The sequence below is a fragment of the Cydia amplana genome, chromosome 25 (assembly GCF_948474715.1).
Source record: "Cydia amplana chromosome 25, ilCydAmpl1.1, whole genome shotgun sequence".
Taxonomy (NCBI): domain Eukaryota; kingdom Metazoa; phylum Arthropoda; class Insecta; order Lepidoptera; family Tortricidae; genus Cydia; species Cydia amplana.
The window spans coordinates 4,374,602-4,394,988 of record NC_086093.1 but is presented as its reverse complement, the minus strand read 5'-3'; the positions used below and the strand labels follow the sequence as shown (position 1 = coordinate 4,394,988).

General features: G+C 46.4%; 1 protein-coding gene and 1 non-coding gene across 2 annotated transcripts in view; one reads left to right on the top strand and one right to left on the bottom strand.

The window, feature by feature from the left end:
- Nucleotides 1–20,387, bottom strand: part of LOC134659708 (U5 small nuclear ribonucleoprotein 200 kDa helicase) — an 82,721-nt gene that overhangs the window by 3,086 nt on the left and 59,248 nt on the right. Inside the window, exons 33-41 of the mRNA XM_063515400.1 lie at nucleotides 17,274–17,510; nucleotides 16,338–16,519; nucleotides 12,439–12,610; nucleotides 10,871–11,031; nucleotides 7,824–7,975; nucleotides 5,499–5,631; nucleotides 3,515–3,659; nucleotides 1,583–1,759; nucleotides 959–1,093 (exon numbers count right to left, since the gene is read on the bottom strand). Coding sequence (XP_063371470.1) covers nucleotides 959–1,093; nucleotides 1,583–1,759; nucleotides 3,515–3,659; nucleotides 5,499–5,631; nucleotides 7,824–7,975; nucleotides 10,871–11,031; nucleotides 12,439–12,610; nucleotides 16,338–16,519; nucleotides 17,274–17,510 — 1,494 coding nt within the window. The remainder of the gene's footprint in view (nucleotides 1–958; nucleotides 1,094–1,582; nucleotides 1,760–3,514; nucleotides 3,660–5,498; nucleotides 5,632–7,823; nucleotides 7,976–10,870; nucleotides 11,032–12,438; nucleotides 12,611–16,337; nucleotides 16,520–17,273; nucleotides 17,511–20,387) is intronic.
- Trnaa-ggc (transfer RNA alanine (anticodon GGC)) lies at nucleotides 17,052–17,124 on the top strand. Its single transcript has one exon. It is a non-coding gene; the product is annotated as a tRNA-Ala (tRNA).

Here is a 20,387-nt window from a genome sequence, read left to right as displayed (position 1 = left end):
TCCATAAGATCGGTTTTCCTAGGATAGCGGTGCCGTCATATAGCGGCCGTCTCCATACTAAATAATACGGCTAAATATGGATGTCGTATTTGTATGGCCGCTATATGACGGCACCGCTATCCTAGGAAAACCGATCTTAACAGAATCAGGGGTTACTTTGCGGAAATCCATATTTAATTAAAACAAAAATAATAATATGGCCGATTCAAGAAAACTCATTCCGCTCCCGTTAACATTTCACAACGTTAGATCGTCAACATCTCCTAAAGTTCGTTTTTTTTTAGCATTAGAAAGAAGGTAAGCGATCTTGACATGTCTTTTAATTGAATAACGCTTTAAAAAAATCAGTAACTTATATTTATGAAAGCAGAAGAATATAAATGAACGTATTAGATTCATAATTGTTACATATTTGCAGTGACTTATTTTTAAAACATGTTTTTCAATTAAAAGACACATCAAGATTGTTTACCTTTTTTCTAATGCTAAAACAACGAACTATAGTATCTCCTGATGCATCGTAGCTTTTCGGTGAAGGAAACCGGACTTATGCCAATAAGGCTTAATTTTCCCCTCTAGGTTGACATGGCAGTAGTGCGGTCCCGTTGTTTCCCATAAAGTTTTAAGTCATAATGTATTGTTTGTCATATTATCATTAGTCATAAAACTGAAACCGTTAACATTTCAGGATTTTCGTTAGGTTATCCTATAGATCGGTTAGGTTAGGTTTGTTTTATGACAATCCTGAAAAGTGACGCGGTTCTGAACCAAATGAATTATGACTATCGAAAATGTGGGCAAACAATACATTATGGCTTAAAACTATTTGGGAAACAATAGAGACCTTGGCAGTAGTGCCTACGTCAATTCTTGGGATTTATTGCCAAGCGGAGCCTTGGCTGTGGTAAAGAGCCGGAAGATGAAATGGTATTAGTTTAATACACCACTGAATATGTACCTCGTAGACGAGTTCCACGTTGGGGTAGCGGTTGCAGAAGCGAGCCACGTCCGCCATTTCTGCAGGGGACAGTTGTAACAACTTAGCGCGCGCCGCGTCTTCCAGTTCCATCACGTCGAACACGGTTTCCACGCCCTGTAAACGTTTAAAAAAAAAATTAAAAACAGGACGCCTACTTGCCTTGAATTAACTGTCTCTAGTCATGTTTTTCTTTAGCTACCTGCGGTTTTCATCGATTTTTGACAAGTTTTGAATCGTATCTCCTACTTTTGCACCACAGATAGAATTATAAAACAAGCGGCTATCAGTTCTTCAATCTTTTATCTCCATTTTTGTCGACCGGATTTTGAAAGAAATGAATGTTTGTTTATTTATTTATTTTTCAAACATTGTATTAAAAACAATTTTTTCCTATCTAGTTTGCTGTGAAGGACCTTAGACAGGTATACTAAATCTATACTATGGGTTCGTCTTTGACGTCTCGAAAAACGTGTCAAGGATTTTGATTTTAAACTAATTAACACAAAAATTATGGCCAGAAAACCAGTTTTTTTTGACTAAAATTGTTCAACTTTGATACCAAACATCTCTATTTGGCATATACATTAGTGTAATATACATTACCTTGTCAGTGCACCGCTGCACCACCTCGGGGCTGAAGTGCGGCAGCTGGCGCAGGTACGAGTCCTTGGCCCACATGGCCTGCGTCACCATCTGGGCCAGCTCCATGGCCGCCACGGCTGGGGAGAGCCAACCGCTGGACGAGACCACGTCCACGCACGCTTGGATCAGTCTGATCGCCTGAAATGTATAACTTCATTAATCATTTATTTCGGGAATATTAACCTTTAGAACGCTTAGACAGAAACGTCGCTCACACGCCAAGGTGCCGGGCGCAAACGAGCTAATGTAAACCTTATTTGAAAGTGTGAAGGTTACTTTGACAGCGTCCGCCATAACACCTATAGTTATCTAGAAGCGGTACTGGTAAATCCGCTAGTTGACGCTCGATGTCGACCACGAAAATAATCACATATAGACAACTTGTGTATCAGATTAGAAAAATTTTCATATGCCCTGAGGCGATTACAACGCTTATCTGACGAAAAAACCGCTATTATTGCCTATCACGGCTATGTTGCTTCATTGCTTAGATTCGGACTAATTATTTGGGGAAACTCAACTGACATAAAAAGGTTGTTTATTAGCCAGAAAAAATGTATCAGAGCTATTTGTGGGAAAGCACCTTTACAATCTTGTAGACCTCTATTTAAAAAACTTAAATTGCTGACCTCAACTAGTATGTATGTTTTAGAAATAGGCATTTTTGTTAAATCTAACCCTAACTTATTTACAAAACTCGTTGCAAATTCAAGGTTACGCTCCAGAGATCCTACAAAATTAATAGGACCAATATGTAAAAGTGCATTATTTAAAAATAACTGTCACATAATGTCAATTAAAGATTTTAATCATTTACCATTAGATATTAAGGAAATTTCTGACATAAAAAGATTTAAACGGACATTGTATAACTGGCTAGGTACTAGATAATATTTTTTACAATATTAATGAATATTTTGACTTCCACACTATCTAATGACATTTTCATTTTATTATTATTATTTTATCATTTTATTTGTTATCACTGTTGTTGTCTGATTAAAAGATTGCATGAAATGTAAATAGATTTAATTAAGATATACTTGTACATATTTTTGCATGCTATATACGGCTAAATGTGTGATACTTATAATTACAATAAGACCTACTGTTAACCACATTTAATGCGAATAAAGAATTTACTTTACTTTAAATAAGCGTTTTGGTAAGAAAACTAATCTATGGAGAGAGCACTCTTTGCCTACTTATTTCTCTATGGTCTAACCAAAGTGTAATAGTTATTTGTACAACAAGAGATCAAAGTTTGATATTTCTTCGAGTGTTTATTTTGAGTCCCGTGCAAGCGAAAGATTCTATACTAGACTAATTTAGAATCTTGAGCGTAGTAAGGGACTCAAAAGCGCACGAGATGTAAATAACTTTGATCTCGTGTAGTTCACAAAACTTTTCACCTCTGCAGTGAGAACATATTAGAGAACCCGAAAAATGTATTCCTTCTTCATCACTTACCTATTCACTGATGTTGTTTTAAGATATACTAACAATTAAGTTTTCACCTCAGCAGCTCGAACAAGGGTACTTTGCTACTTAAAAACCACCTCACCTCTCCTCACCTCACCTCTTTGTCTTTCACCTGTTAGTGTTTGATCCTTTCGCATTTTCTCAAAGGTTAGCTGGAAGAGATCCCTTTTAGGGATAAGTTCGCCTTTGTACATAACATTCTTATTTTTGTTTTGTTTTTGTCCGTTTTATGTAAACCTGTTTATGTGCAATAAAGTGACATACATACATACATACATAAAAACAGTGAGCAAAATCGCATTTTGCTCATTTTGTCTCACTCAGTGAGCAAAATGCGATTTTGCTCACTGTTTTTAAGTAGCAAAGTACTCTTGTTCGAGCTGCTGAGGTGAAAAGTTCTTTGTCACATACCTTGGTGAGCACTAGTTGTGTGTCTTGCTGTAACTCCTGGGGCAGTTGTGTGCGGGAGAGGTGCGCCTGCAGCAGGACGTGGGCCTTCACGTGCGGGTCGTTGTACTTGACGGTGCCCGACGCTGAAGTCGGCTTGTGTGGGACCCTATAGTTCGTTTTTTTTAGCATTAGAAATAAGGTGAACAATCTTGATGTGTCTTTTAATTGAAAAACACATTTTAAAAATAAGTTACGGCAAATATGTAACAATTATATATCTAATACGATCATTTATATTCTTCTGCTTTCATAAGTAATAGTTACTGATTTTTAAAAAGTGTTTTTAATTAAAAGACATGTCAAGATCGCTTACCTTCTTTCAAGTTCTTTCTAATGCTAAAAAAAACGGTATCATCTTGGGTCGTCCCATTCGTTTTTCGTCAAGTTCTTAAATTTGTCCTATTCTGCTTTCGTCACTCATTCTACATTCGTCACAATCGTCGGTGGCTTTCAATGTAGAATGAGTGACGAAAGCAGAATAGGACTAATTTAAGAACTTGACGAAAAACGAATGGGACGACCCAAGATGATACCAAAAAAACGAACTATAGACAAGATTACATTTATAATTCATGTTATTAAATTTCATGTCATGTAATTTACACAATTTTTACCTGTGGAAACTTGTAATAGTCTCAGTTTCTATGTTATTTCCTAACTAGTTACTCTAGCTGTCAGTTTTCCAAAAAAAAAAAAAAAAAATATAGCTGCAGGAACAAATAGGATGGCTGAGATACGCGTCGTACTCGTGAACGGGTGCTGTTTGTGGAGACGGGTCTGTTTAAGCTAACACGAATATATTTAGTAACTTTATTTTTTAATTTAATTGCTGTGAGACGCCTCATTCGGTTCTCGTATGTATTTTTTTTCTCGTAATGTGTTAATCATACAGGATTCTGACTCTTGGAGACCCTATACATCTCTAAGGATAATTTGATAAACTATGTTATTTTTTAGTTCTGACACTTAGAGACATTTACACCTCTAAATAAGTTTAAATTTTTTTTCCATGTATCTGTTTTGCTTTTATTTTAATATTATTATTATAGTTTTTTATATGTAATTCGACATTAAGAGACCTTATACATCTCTAAGTAATTGTATTACGTTAGTTTGATTTGGTAGTTGTAGTTGTATTTAATAATTGTTGATGTATTATTATTATTATTTTGCTTGTATGTAAATTCAATGTTGACGTGTAAAAGTGCCCTTGTGGCCTATTTGCTGAATAAATGTTGAAGTTGAAGTTGAAGAAGTTGAATATCTGTGTCATCACACAAATAAATGCCCTTACCGGGATTCGAACCCGGGACCATCGGATTCATAGGCAGTGTCACTACCCACTAGGCCAGACCGGTCGCCAGATGACTAAAGTGTCATTCAATAGAACTTGCTAACTATGTAAACAAACCGCCATACTAAAATTGACACTGAATGTCAGTTCACTAGTAACTTTTGTTTACATAGTTAGCAAGTTCTATTGAATGACACTTTATGATTTAAGATTTTTTAGACTATAGATTTAAGATTTTTAGACTATAGATTTAAGATGGTTTAGACTATAGATTGAAGAACTTTTAGACTATAGATTTAATTTTTTTAGACTATAGATTTAAGATTTTTTCAAACACATGTTATTGAATAAATAAATGAATGAATGAAATGACTATAAGATAATATTTTAGATAAGATAAGATAAGATAATATTTATTCATTTAAAACTTATGCTAATTTGATTGATACAATGGTAATTATCCAATTTATGCTTAAATACTAGTACATTCATAGATTCAACTTAAAATAAGTAAAGGTCATGTTAAGAACTATAAATACCGGACAAATGTGTATTTTCTGTCGCTAATGGAAATTTGATAACAATACCTAAACTAAGTAAACATTTACTTGTGTCTTAGGTATGCACTTTTTGTAGGTCAATGTAACTCACTTGTTAGCCAGTGCCTTGATGATGTTTTCCTCCCTGTGCCTGATGCAGAGCTCCGAGTACTCCGCGGCTGAGGAGATGATCTCCAGCAGACCCCGGATCTTCGTCTTGCTGGTCAGAGACAAGCTGAACAGCTCTGCAGGTCAAATATAACACTCATATTATATTGTTGTTATGACAGAAAGTAGTTACCTGTCTGGTTGTTAGCTAATCTTAGGTCCATTTGCACCATTCCACTAAACCGGGGTTAACCGGTTAATCCTGGAGTTACCATGGTTACTAGTACAATTTGACACTAGGTTAACGGTTTAACCGCTTAACCCTGGGTTAGTGTCATGGTGCAAGTGGGCCTTATGCATTTAAGAGTTGAAATATAACCAGCAGTGGGGTCTATCATCATCATCATCATCTCCTAGCCGTTTTCGGCCACAGCGACTGCTTTCTACCGCTGAGAGTGTCGCTGGTGCGCTCTCAGGTGACTGACGTAGCCAATCTTTGCAGCAAATGTGCGGCCACACTCGCTGCAGGTCAGCACCCCTCCGACGATTCATATTATATTGTTATTATGACATTAAGTAGTTACCTGGCTGGTTGTTAGCTAATCTAATGCATTTAAGAGTTGATAAATACATATCAGTATACAAATACATTTCTCTCCTCAAAACACTTCAATATTTATTTTATTTTGTTTTTAGGATTTGTTGTTATAGCGGCAACTTCTGTAAATGAGGAGTGTCTTTTCAAAAGGGTTTAATTTTTCTGGGAATCTATTTGTAAATTGGACCTTAAGTTTTCTTGAGCAAGGTTCTCTCTAGAAGTACCGCTAAGAAAAAAATAAACCCTTTTGAAAAGACACTCCTCAAACATAACCAGCAGTGGGGTCTATAAGACAAAACTGTACATTTCTCTCCTCAAAACACTAAAATATTTATTTTATTTTATTTTTAGTATTTGTTGTTATAGCGGCAACAGAAATACATCATCTGTGAAAATTTCAACTGTTTAGCTATGAGATACACGGACGGACAGTGGAGTCTTAGTAATAGGGTCCCGTTTCTTGCCCTTTGTGTACGGAACCCTAAAAAGGTAATAACGGTCCATATTCCGGTCGATATTAGTCTAATTTATAATAAGTTTGGCATTAAACTTAGTGGAATGAATTTATTGACAAATGTGACTCACCGATGGTGGTGTAGTTGATGTAGTAGTATGAAGCGATCATGCCCAGGTTGAGCGGTTGCAGGTCCATCACCTCCTCGATGCACTTGGACTGCTCCAGGTCCGTCAGGGTCGACTCCACCAGCCCCGAGAGGTCTGACAAATGTGACTCACCAATTGTGGTGTAGTTAATGTAGTAGTATGAAGCGATCATGCCCAGGTTGAGCAGCTGCAGGTCCATCACCTCCTCGATGCACTTGGACTGCTCCAGGTCCGTCAGTCGACTCCACCAGCCCCGAGAGGTCTGACAAATGTGACTCACCGATGGTGGTGTAGTTGATGTAGTAGTATGAAGCGATCATGCCCAGGTTGAGCAGGGTCAACTCCACCAGCTCCGAGAGGTGATCTGACAAATGTGACTCACCGATGGTGGTGTAGTTAATGTAGTAGCATGAAGCGATCACGCCCAGGTTGAGCGACTGCAGGTCCATCTCCTCCTCGATGCACTTGGACTGTTCCAGGTCCGTCAGTCGACTCCACCAGCCCCGAGAGGTCTGACAAATGTCACTCACCGATGGTGGTGTAGTTAATGTAGTAGTATGAAGCGATCACGCCCAGGTTGAGCGACTGCAGGTCCATCTCCTCCTCGATGCACTTGGACTGCTCCAGGTCCGTCAGTCGACTCCACCAGCCCCGAGAGGTCTGACAAATGTCACTCACCGATGGTGGTGTAGTTAATGTAGTAGTATGAAGCGATCACGCCCAGGTTGAGCGACTGCAGGTCCATCTCCTCCTCGATGCACTTGGACTGCTCCAGGTCCGTCAGTCGACTCCACCAGCCCCGAGAGGTCTGACAAATGTCACTCACCGATGGTGGTGTAGTTAATGTAGTAGTATGAAGCGATCACGCCCAGGTTGAGCGACTGCAGGTCCATCTCCTCCTCGATGCACTTGGACTGCTCCAGGTCCGTCAGTCGACTCCACCAGCCCCGAGAGGTCTGACAAATGTCACTCACCGATGGTGGTGTAGTTAATGTAGTAGTATGAAGCGATCATGCCCAGGTTGAGCGGTTACAGGTCCATCTCCTCCTCGATGGCGATGCACTTGGACTGCTCCAGGTCCGTCAGTCGACTCCACCAGCCCCGAGAGGTCTGACAAATGTGACTCACCGATGGTGGTGTAGTTAATGTAGTAGTATGAAGCGATCATGCCCAGGTTGAGCGGTTGAAGGTCCATCTCCTCCTCGATGGCGATGCACTTGGACTGCTCCAGGTCCGTCAGGGTCGACTCCACCAGCTCCGAGAGGTGGTCTGACAAATGTCTGTTGACAAAACAATCATTTAGAGATTTTAGAGGAAAGTTTATGAACACGCCTATTTCGATACTTCGTTTCGTTCTAAGTTTTGTAGATATTAATGCACGGGAAATGTAATATTTTTAAGTTTAACACATTCAGTGCCGAAAACCCGACTTTCGGGTATTTTATGATTTCGTTTCCAGGCCGGACGACCCGATAATCGAGATCGTGGTACTACAGCTTTATATGAAGAAATTGTTGTGGCCTGGTGCGGATGTCTTGTTTGGCTGGGTGGCAATGAATGTGTTAATAATCACATTACACTCTGACGAATTTTGACGTAGTCATAGGTACGCACCATAGACTAGGAATCCTCTAGACGGAGTTTAGAAGATTCCTAGTCTATGGTTATGAAATAATTGCTATTATTTCATGAAACCGATGCTGCCAAAATACAGGGGTGCGGGGGACGAGGTGAGCTAGTCCCGTGCCGTGATTGGTCCGTTCAAAGACACGGACGTCACACAAAGACACTGACTCGAAAATGGATTAAAACTCCGTTTCTGTTGTTGTTGTTGACATCCCTTAAGACTAACGGTGATTAGTTTAGCTCTGAATGAACATTATTCATACTAATTAGTGGTAAGCGCCGTGGGCCACACATATGGTAGATATTATGGTAATTAGTGTAATAAGTATTACTTGTAGTGGCTGTTTGTTTACCTAAATAAATGAAAAAAAACAAAAAAAAAAAACTACCGTATATTTGTGGCAGAGGGGGTAGCGCTACTATGCTCAGTCTGGAGGATGTCTTGTCTGTGTTACGCACTGACTACAACTATGAGAATAATAGTCGATTTGGTAACAAAACTGATGTACGGAGTGAGCACTCTATGTTTACTTGTTTCTTCCGTACCTGTGAGTGACGCCCTGCAGGTTATAATAGTTCGGGTTCATGGTGAGACGGCGGTAGAGGAAGGTCCACGTGAGACAGTCGACGGCGTCCTTGTTCTCTATGGCCAAGGGCGACAACTAGACGTGTGTTCCGTACCTGTGAGTGACGCCCTGCAGGTTATAATAGTTGGGGTTCATGGTGAGACGGCGGTAGAGGAAGGTCCACGTGAGATAGTCGACGGCGTCCTTGTTCTCTATGGCCAAGGGTGACAACTAGACGTGTTCCGTACCTGTGAGTGACGCCCTGCAGGTTATAATAGTTCGGGTTCATGGTGAGACGGCGGTAGAGGAAGGTCCACGTGAGATAGTCGACAGCGTCCTTGTTCTCTATGGCCAAGGGCGACAACTAGACGTGTGTTCCGTACCTGTGAGTGACGCCCTGCAGGTTATAATAGTTGGGGTTCATGGTGAGACGGCGGTAGAGGAAGGTCCACGTGAGATAGTCGACGGCGTCCTTGTTCTCTATGGCCAAGGGTGACAACTAGACGTGTTCCGTACCTGTGAGTGACGCCCTGCAGGTTATAATAGTTCGGGTTCATGGTGAGACGGCGGTAGAGGAAGGTCCACGTGAGATAGTTCACGGCGTCCTTGTTCTCTATGGTCAAGGGTGACAACTAGACGTGTTCCGTACCTGTGAGTGACGCCCTGCAGGTTATAATAGTTCGGGTCCATGGTGAGACGGCGGTAGAGGAAGGTCCACGTGAGATAGTCGACAGCGTCCTTGTTCTATATGGCCAAGGGCGACAACTAGACGTGTGTTCCGTACCTGTGAGTGACGCCCTGCAGGTTATAATAGTTCGGGTCCATGGTGAGACGGCGGTAGAGGAAGGTCCACGTGAGATAGTCGACAGCGTCCTTGTTCTTTATGGCCAAGGGCGACAACTAGACGTGTGTTCCGTACCTGTGAGTGACGCCCTGCAGGTTATAATAGTTGGGGTTCATGGTGAGACGGCGGTAGAGGAAGGTCCACGTGAGATAGTCGACAGCGTCCTTGTTCTCTATGGCCAAGGGTGACAACTAGACGTGTTCCGTACCTGTGAGTGACGCCCTGCAGGTTATAATAGTTCGGGTTCATGGTGAGACGGCGGTAGAGGAAGGTCCACGTGAGATAGTCCACGGCGTCCTTGTTCTCTATGGCCAAGGGCGACAACTAGACGTGTTCCGTACCTGTGAGTGACGCCCTGCAGGTTATAATAGTTCGGGTTCATGGTGAGACGGCGGTAGAGGAAGGTCCACGTGAGATAGTCGACAGCGTCCTTGTTCTCTATGGCCAAGGGTGACAACTAGACGTGTTCCGTACCTGTGAGTGACGCCCTGCAGGTTATAATAGTTCGGGTTCATGGTGAGACGGCGGTAGAGGAAGGTCCACGTGAGATAGTCGACAGCGTCCTTGTTCTCTATGGCCAAGGGTGACAACTAGACGTGTTCCGTACCTGTGAGTGACGCCCTGCAGGTTATAATAGTTCGGGTTCATGGTGAGACGGCGGTAGAGGAAGGTCCACGTGAGATAGTCCACGGCGTCCTTGTTCTCTATGGCCAAGGGCGACAACTAGACGTGTTCCGTACCTGTGAGTGACGCCCTGCAGGTTATAATAGTTCGGGTTCATGGTGAGACGGCGGTAGAGGAAGGTCCACGTGAGATAGTCGACAGCGTCCTTGTTCTCTATGGCCAAGGGTGACAACTAGACGTGTTCCGTACCTGTGAGTGACGCCCTGCAGGTTATAATAGTTCGGGTTCATGGTGAGACGGCGGTAGAGGAAGGTCCACGTGAGATAGTCCACGGCGTCCTTGTTCTCTATGGCCAAGGGCGACAACTAGACGTGTTCCGTACCTGTGAGTGACGCCCTGCAGGTTATAATAGTTCGGGTTCATGGTGAGACGGCGGTAGAGGAAGGTCCACGTGAGATAGTCGACAGCGTCCTTGTTCTCTATGGCCAAGGGCGACAACTAGACGTGTTCCGTACCTGTGAGTGACGCCCTGCAGGTTATAATAGTTCGGGTTCATGGTGAGACGGCGGTAGAGGAAGGTCCACGTGAGATAGTCCACGGCGTCCTGTTTGTTCTCTATAGTCTTGGTCACAATCTCGGCGTTCATGTGGTCGTGCAGTCTGTGGTCCAGGTGACTCTGCAATACGGTTGTAATAACGGTTGGTTAGTACTAGTTCTTTTTTTATTAGATTTGTTAATCATATAATTGGTCCAAGAAAGACCTTTTAAAAGGAAATTAGAACTTTATAGCAAAATTACATCGTTAAGAGGAACGAGTGTGAGTATCCTAATCTACAGAGTGTTCAATAAATAGCGGGTTAATGTGACTAAAGACTTCAAGGTATTTTTTACTTCCGATCACGATCGGACTCGCGTTCCGTACATTAAGTCCGACTCACGCTTAACTGCACATTTCTGATAAGTTTTCCTGTCATCTATAGGTAAAGAACTATTCTGTGTATTTTTTTCAACATTTTAGACCCAGTAGTTTCCTAACGATTTCGATGAAATCAGCTATATGGGGGTTTTCGGGGGCGAAAAATCGATCTAGCTAGGTCTTATCTCTGGGATAACGCGCATTTTTGAGTTTTTATATGATTCACCCAGATATGAAGTGTATATACCTCCAGCGGGAGACAGTCGAGCAGCAGCTTGGTGAAGAAGCTCTTGTGGTGCGCGCGGCACATGAGCACCGCCACGGAGTGGTCACCCTCTAGAGACGTGTCGCTCTCTACATACCTCCAGCGGGAGACAGTCGAGCAGCAGCTTGGTGAAGAAGGTCTTGTGGTGCGCGCGGCACATGAGCACCGCCACGGAGTGGTCACCCTCTAGAGACGTGTCGCTCTCTACATACCTCCAGCGGGAGACAGTCGAGCAGCAGCTTGGTGAAGAAGGTCTTGTGGTGCGCGCGGCACATGAGCACCGCCACGGAGTGGTCACCCTCTAGCCACGTGTCGCTCTCTACATACCTCCAGCGGGAGACAGTCGAGCAGCAGCTTGGTGAAGAAGGTCTTGTGGTGCGCGCGGCACATGAGCACCGCCACGGAGTGGTCACCCTCTAGAGACGTGTCGCTCTCTACATACCTCCAGCGGGAGACAGTCGAGCAGCAGCTTGGTGAAGAAGCTCTTGTGGTGCGCGCGGCACATGAGCACCGCCACGGAGTGGTCACCCTCTAGCCACGTGTCGCTCTCTACATACCTCCAGCGGGAGACAGTCGAGCAGCAGCTTGGTGAAGAAGGTCTTGTGGTGCGCGCGGCACATGAGCACCGCCACGGAGTGGTCACCCTCTAGAGACGTGTCGCTCTCTACATACCTCCAGCGGGAGACAGTCGAGCAGCAGCTTGGTGAAGAAGCTCTTGTGGTGCGCGCGGCACATGAGCACCGCCACGGAGTGGTCACCCTCTAGCCACGTGTCGCTCTCTACATACCTCCAGCGGGAGACAGTCGAGCAGCAGCTTGGTGAAGAAGGTCTTGTGGTGCGCGCGGCACATGAGCACCGCCACGGAGTGGTCACCCTCTAGCCACGTGTCGCTCTCTACATACCTCCAGCGGGAGACAGTCGAGCAGCAGCTTGGTGAAGAAGGTCTTGTGGTGCGCGCGGCACATGAGCACCGCCACGGAGTGGTCGTCCTCCGACGAGGGGCACGCGCGGCCCAGCATGTGCAGCACGGTCGTGATCGGGTACTGCTCGTACGTATGCAGTTTACCGTTGTAGCTGAGATTAAAATAAACATATTAGGAGACGAGTCGCTTTTAGGAAATTTAACAAAATGGCGCAGCCGTAAGGGTTCGCGAGGTCTACAACTCACAGAGTCTGTATAGAGGAATATATTTACTCATTACCCACGTGTGTGTGTGGCCTAGCGGTAATCCGGAGGTCGCGGGTTCAAAACTCCGCTCGTACCAATGATTTTTTCGGAATTTATGTACGAAATTTCATTTGTTATTTATCAGTCGCTTTTCGGTGAAGGAAAACATAATCGTAAGGAAACCGGACTAATCCCAATAAGGCCTAGTTTACCCTCTGGGTTGGAAGGTCAGATGGCAGTCGATTTACGCCAATTCTTGGGATTAGTTGCCAAGTGGACCCCAGGCTCCCATAAGCCGTCAACAATGGTATAACACGACAAAGATGGACTCACGTGTGTGTGTCGCACACTATCACAATGTGTACGTGTGCGGCGAAGGCCCACGCCAGCTCGGCGGCCACCACGCACAGCTGCACGGCGCCGCTGCTCACCAGGAACTGCACCACGCGCGGGTCGTGTACTCACGTGTGTGTGTCGCACACTATCACAGTGTGTACGTGTGCGGCGAAGGCCCACGCCAGCTCGGCGGCCACCACGCACAGCTGCACGGCGCCGCTGCTCACCAGGAACTGCACCACGCGCGGGTCGTGTACTCACGTGTGTGTGTCGCACACTATCACAGTGTGTACGTGTGCGGCGAAGGCCCACGCCAGCTCGGCGGCCACCACGCACAGCTGCACGGCGCCGCTGCTCACCAGGAACTGCACCACGCGCGGGTCGTGTACTCACGTGTGTGTGTCGCACACTATCACAGTGTGTACGTGTGCGGCGAAGGCCCACGCCAGCTCGGCGGCCACCACGCACAGCTGCACGGCGCCGCTGCTCACCAGGAACTGCACCACGCGCGGGTCGTGTACTCACGTGTGTGTGTCGCACACTATCACAGTGTGTACGTGTGCGGCGAAGGCCCACGCCAGCTCGGCGGCCACCACGCACAGCTGCACGGCGCCGCTGCTCACCAGGAACTGCACCACGCGCGGGTCGTGTACTCACGTGTGTGTGTCGCACACTATCACAGTGTGTACGTGTGCGGCGAAGGCCCACGCCAGCTCGGCGGCCACCACGCACAGCTGCACGGCGCCGCTGCTCACCAGGAACTGCACCACGCGCGGGTCGTGTACTCACGTGTGTGTGTCGCACACTATCACAGTGTGTACGTGTGCGGCGAAGGCCCACGCCAGCTCGGCGGCCACCACGCACAGCTGCACGGCGCCGCTGCTCACCAGGAACTGCACCACGCGCGGGTCGTGTACTCACGTGTGTGTGTCGCACACTATCACAGTGTGTACGTGTGCGGCGAAGGCCCACGCCAGCTCGGCGGCCACCACGCACAGCTGCACGGCGCCGCTGCTCACCAGGAACTGCACCACGCGCGGGTCGTGTACTCACGTGTGTGTGTCGCACACTATCACAGTGTGTACGTGTGCGGCGAAGGCCCACGCCAGCTCGGCGGCCACCACGCACAGCTGCACGGCGCCGCTGCTCACCAGGAACTGCACCACGCGCGGGTCGTGTACTCACGTGTGTGTGTCGCACACTATCACAGTGTGTACGTGTGCGGCGAAGGCCCACGCCAGCTCGGCGGCCACCACGCACAGCTGCACGGCGCCGCTGCTCACCAGGAACTGCACCACGCGCGGGTCGTGTACTCACGTGTGTGTGTCGCACACTATCACAGTGTGTACGTGTGCGGCGAAGGCCCACGCCAGCTCGGCGGCCACCACGCACAGCTGCACGGCGCCGCTGCTCACCAGGAACTGCACCACGCGCGGGTCGTGTACTCACGTGTGTGTGTCGCACACTATCACAGTGTGTACGTGTGCGGCGAAGGCCCACGCCAGCTCGGCGGCCACCACGCACAGCTGCACGGCGCCGCTGCTCACCAGGAACTGCACCACGCGCGGGTCGTGTACTCACGTGTGTGTGTCGCACACTATCACAGTGTGTACGTGTGCGGCGAAGGCCCACGCCAGCTCGGCGGCCACCACGCACAGCTGCACGGCGCCGCTGCTCACCAGGAACTGCACCACGCGCGGGTCGTGTACTCACGTGTGTGTGTCGCACACTATCACAGTGTGTACGTGTGCGGCGAAGGCCCACGCCAGCTCGGCGGCCACCACGCACAGCTGCACGGCGCCGCTGCTCACCAGGAACTGCACCACGCGCGGGTCGTGTACTCACGTGTGTGTGTCGCACACTATCACAGTGTGTACGTGTGCGGCGAAGGCCCACGCCAGCTCGGCGGCCACCACGCACAGCTGCACGGCGCCGCTGCTCACCAGGAACTGCACCACGCGCGGGTCGTGTACTCACGTGTGTGTGTCGCACACTATCACAGTGTGTACGTGTGCGGCGAAGGCCCACGCCAGCTCGGCGGCCACCACGCACAGCTGCACGGCGCCGCTGCTCACCAGGAACTGCACCACGCGCGGGTCGTGTACTCACGTGTGTGTGTCGCACACTATCACAGTGTGTACGTGTGCGGCGAAGGCCCACGCCAGCTCGGCGGCCACCACGCACAGCTGCACGGCGCCGCTGCTCACCAGGAACTGCACCACGCGCGGGTCGTGTACTCACGTGTGTGTGTCGCACACTATCACAGTGTGTACGTGTGCGGCGAAGGCCCACGCCAGCTCGGCGGCCACCACGCACAGCTGCACGGCGCCGCTGCTCACCAGGAACTGCACCACGCGCGGGTCGTGTACTCACGTGTGTGTGTCGCACACTATCACAGTGTGTACGTGTGCGGCGAAGGCCCACGCCAGCTCGGCGGCCACCACGCACAGCTGCACGGCGCCGCTGCTCACCAGGAACTGCACCACGCGCGGGTCGTGTACTCACGTGTGTGTGTCGCACACTATCACAGTGTGTACGTGTGCGGCGAAGGCCCACGCCAGCTCGGCGGCCACCACGCACAGCTGCACGGCGCCGCTGCTCACCAGGAACTGCACCACGCGCGGGTCGTGTACTCACGTGTGTGTGTCGCACACTATCACAGTGTGTACGTGTGCGGCGAAGGCCCACGCCAGCTCGGCGGCCACCACGCACAGCTGCACGGCGCCGCTGCTCACCAGGAACTGCACCACGCGCGGGTCGTGTACTCACGTGTGTGTGTCGCACACTATCACAGTGTGTACGTGTGCGGCGAAGGCCCACGCCAGCTCGGCGGCCACCACGCACAGCTGCACGGCGCCGCTGCTCACCAGGAACTGCACCACGCGCGGGTCGTGTACTCACGTGTGTGTGTCGCACACTATCACAGTGTGTACGTGTGCGGCGAAGGCCCACGCCAGCTCGGCGGCCACCACGCACAGCTGCACGGCGCCGCTGCTCACCAGGAACTGCACCACGCGCGGGTCGTGTACTCACGTGTGTGTGTCGCACACTATCACAGTGTGTACGTGTGCGGCGAAGGCCCACGCCAGCTCGGCGGCCACCACGCACAGCTGCACGGCGCCGCTGCTCACCAGGAACTGCACCACGCGCGGGTCGTGTACTCACGTGTGTGTGTCGCACACTATCACAGTGTGTACGTGTGCGGCGAAGGCCCACGCCAGCTCGGCGGCCACCACGCACAGCTGCACGGCGCCGCTGCTCACCAGGAACTGCACCACGCGCGGGTCGTGTACTCACGTGTGTGTGTCGCACACTATCACAGTGTGTACGTGTGCGGCGAAGGCCCACGCCAGCTCGGCGGCCACCACGCACAGCTGCACGGCGCCGCTGCTCACCAGGAACTGCACCACGCGCCGGTCGTCCGGGTCCACGCCCTCGTGCAGGTAGGACACGCCAGCCGCAAGCGTCTCCTTTAACATCTGGAATGGGTGTTTTACACTAGTACCATCTAGTGTCAAGTAGCGGTACTTATAAATCCATAACTTGAACTAGACTACGAAAATTACCCGCGTTTTGGTACGAAGAATGATGTATGGAGTTAGCACTCTATCCTTACTTATTTCTCTATGGTTAGATAGATTTCAGATGTCAGAAGGTGGAACACCTATACTTGGTCAAGCAAATCTTGTCAGCAGAAAAAAGGCGGCAAATTTGAATAATCGCGGGTTAGCAACACAACGTTTGAATGGTACGAAAATCGCGTGCCATTTATATCTTATCTGCGGAACTGTTGTGTTTACATTTCATCGTTGTTCAATGTACATTGCTATTTTTTGTTCGTTGCCTAGGGATACCATACTTTAGTTCGCTTTACATTGCTACAAACTATACCTTATAAACTGAAATAGATGTCATATATTACAGAAAAACTGCTTACCCTTAGAGTTGGTCAAAGACGCCTAGTCTTAGTAAGATGTCATATAGTCGAGAAATTGGGACGGGTTCCACCGTGGCGGGGTGGCCAAGGGGTTCAAGGCGTTAGCCCGGCTTGCTAAAGACGCCGGTTCGAATCCGGCCTTCACCTCTGGAGGGCTTCGTCACTTTTTCTTTAATATATGACACCTATTTCAGTTTATAATCTATATATAGTAGTGTGACTACTTAAAAAACACAAATTTAAATATTTAATAAAATAATTTGATTTGTGTTTGTGAAGTTGTGTGGAGACTATACCTTATCCTGTATCTTATCGAGGTACTTCTGCATCTCCTCCTGGTTGGCGTGCAGGAACCTGGCAGCCTTTCCTTGCGCCGCAGCCAGCGCCAGCAGGTCAGCTGCCAGGAGCCGCGAGTCCCGCCGCGACGGCACGAACACGGCGGCCGGCCGCGAGCCGGCGTGACGCGCGATCGCGTTGTATATGGGTTTCGTCATGGAGGACAAACGCGACGCGGCGTGGGGGATGTTGAAGCCCTGGATACATGTGTTTAGTTAAATAACAAGCAACGGTTGCACTCCGGGAGTGCCGATAAGATAAGATAAGATAAGATAAAGTTTATTAAGTTCAAAGTTCAAAAGGTTACATCACATACATTTTTTTTTTTAATCTTGTTTATTTTATAAGCCATACATCTTATGATTAAGTCGGCTTAAAAATAATAACATTGTAACTTAAACTTTAGGTGTTACTTAAAACATTGGGGTTACTACTTAAGGAGTATTTTTATAATATTCAAATCTAACAAAAATTACCTAGATACTTAAACTATATGTGTTACTTAAACAATTGGGGGTACTTGAGGAGTATTTTTATAATATTCAGATCTAAGGTCCAATGACTGTACCATGAAACTTAAAAATCTACCACTATATTCGATAGTGAACCCTGAGCTTAGGATTTGATGGACGAAGAAGAGAAGATCCCCCGCAGAGCACCGAGTTTCTTTTAAGAGATCTAGTCTAGATTGTTCGTTGATTTTACACTCGAGAACTAAATGGAGGAGGTCCTCCTCTCTATCGCATCGTGTACAGTTTGGATCGTCCCTTTTTTTCATTATGAAGTTAAATTTGTTGAGTGGGGTGTGGTAAGTTCGGGTTCGAAATAATTTCTTAAGATATGTTACATTCTGTCCAAGATCTTTCGCTGATACTTAAATTAGGTATAAACCTGAGCTATAAGTACCAGCTACCTTCCTTTTGTCTCTATGTACTTTATGTACTTATTTATACATGTATTATATACAAGCGAGTATTATTTATGATTAGATATATACTTTAAAGAAAGTTATTCAAAATCTATAACAAAATGAGGTGATAGAAGTGAAAACTCACCTCACTATGTTACCGACGCCCAGTAACACGATACATACGTTTAGCGGAGGTATTCTATTTATTATATATTATTATCATTCCCAAATAAGATCACACTTTTTCATTGACATGTTTATTTACATACTGCCATGACAACGTCAAATTATTTGAACATAGGTAAAGAGTCTTGAAAAGGAGTCCGCAACATAAATGTCAAATAACATTGAGTTTTTCTTTATTGATTTAAATGCCATTTAAATTATGAGTGGCCACCTTACGGGGCTTACGGTCACGTGATCGCCTTACGCCCCTTACGATCACGTGATCGCCTTACGCTGACACGAGTTTATAATTTTTTCCTGACCTCAAAAAGTGCCCAGCGCCGCTAAAGAAGTTTTCACTTCAATAAATATCTGGGAGACCGAGCTTTGCTCGGAAAACATAATCAAAACTCAAAAATGAGCGTTTTCCCAGAGATAAGACCTAGCTAGATCGATTTTTCGCGCCCGAAAACGCCCATATAGCAAATTTCATCGAAACCGTTAAGTTCCCCGAAATATATATATAAGAATTGCTCGTTTTAAAGGTATAATATTCACAAAATATCGCCTCACTCGATCTATCTCGCTACAGCATCATTCGAGTAGCCATTTCTACTTTTATTTGTTTCGATTTATTTATATGAGCATAGAGTATCCTGACAGTACAAGTACGTGTAATAGTATTTAATCCATACTAATATTATAAATGCGAAAGTGTGTCTGTCTGTCTGTCTGTCTGTTACCTCTTCACGCTTAAACTGCTGAACCGATTTAGTTGAAATTTGGTATGAAGATAGTTTGAGTCCCGGGGAAGGACATAGGATACTTTTTATCTTAGAACTCACCCCTTAAGGGAGTGAAAAGGGGGCTGGAAATTTGTATGGGGAATCAATCACTGCTGAACCGATTTAGTTGAAATTTGGTATAGAGATAGTTTGAGACCCGGGGAAGGACATAGGGTAGTTTTTATCCAAAAAATCTCCCTTTAAGGGGGTGAAAAGGGGGGTGAAGTTTGCATGGGGAATCTTTAAAAAGCAGATTGGGTAAAAATAAGCTACCTAAATTACTAACTCCACAGTCCACGCAGACGAAGTCAGCTAGTAGACTTATATCGACCGGGATATGGACCTAGTCTGGACCGGGAGTCTAGTGAAACTAACCGAGTATTTGGTTTTGTAAACCTGTGTCGTGTCGTGTACAATAAAGTGAACTACTGCAACTAGGCAAAGGTGTCACTCGTTCCTTTCCACGTAGCCTGGTTGACCAGTCTACTACCAGTTTATACCTAAGTCACAGAATAAATAATAGTACTAAGTACAGAAGACTCACTCTCTAACAAAACACGTGTTACCATCAGCACAGATATGGCCGCTAGGTGGCGACAGCGCCACGCGCGGCTTATGTCCCCAAAATTGGGGCCGAACGGATGTACTTTTAGCTACCTGTAGCAAAGCGACGAAATCGCGAAGTGAGACACGCCTGCCTAAGGCGTCTAGGTCACCTGGCCATGTCGCGGCTCTGAGTTGTAAACATTACCTAACATTAAATTACAAAAGGCAAATCGTTTTGACAGTTTCTAAAAAGAAACTGATTTGACTATAGTTCGTTTTTTTTAGCATTAGAAAAAACTTGAAAGAAGGTAAGCGAATTTGACATGTTTTTTAATTGAAAAACACTTTTTAAAAATCAATAACTATTACTTATGAAAGCAGAAGACTATAAAAGATCGTATTAGATTCATAATTGTTACATATTTGCCGTAACTTATTTTTAAAATCTGTTTTTCAATTAAAAGACACATCAAGATTGTTTACCTTATTTCTAATGCTAAAAAAAGCGGCCAAGTGCGAGTCGGACTCGCCCATGAAGGGTTCCGTATTTAGGCGATTTAAGACGTATAAAAAAAAACTACTTACTAGATCTCGTTCAAACCAATTTTCGGTGGAAGTTTACATGGTAATGTACATCATATATTTTTTTTAGTTTTATCATTCTCTTA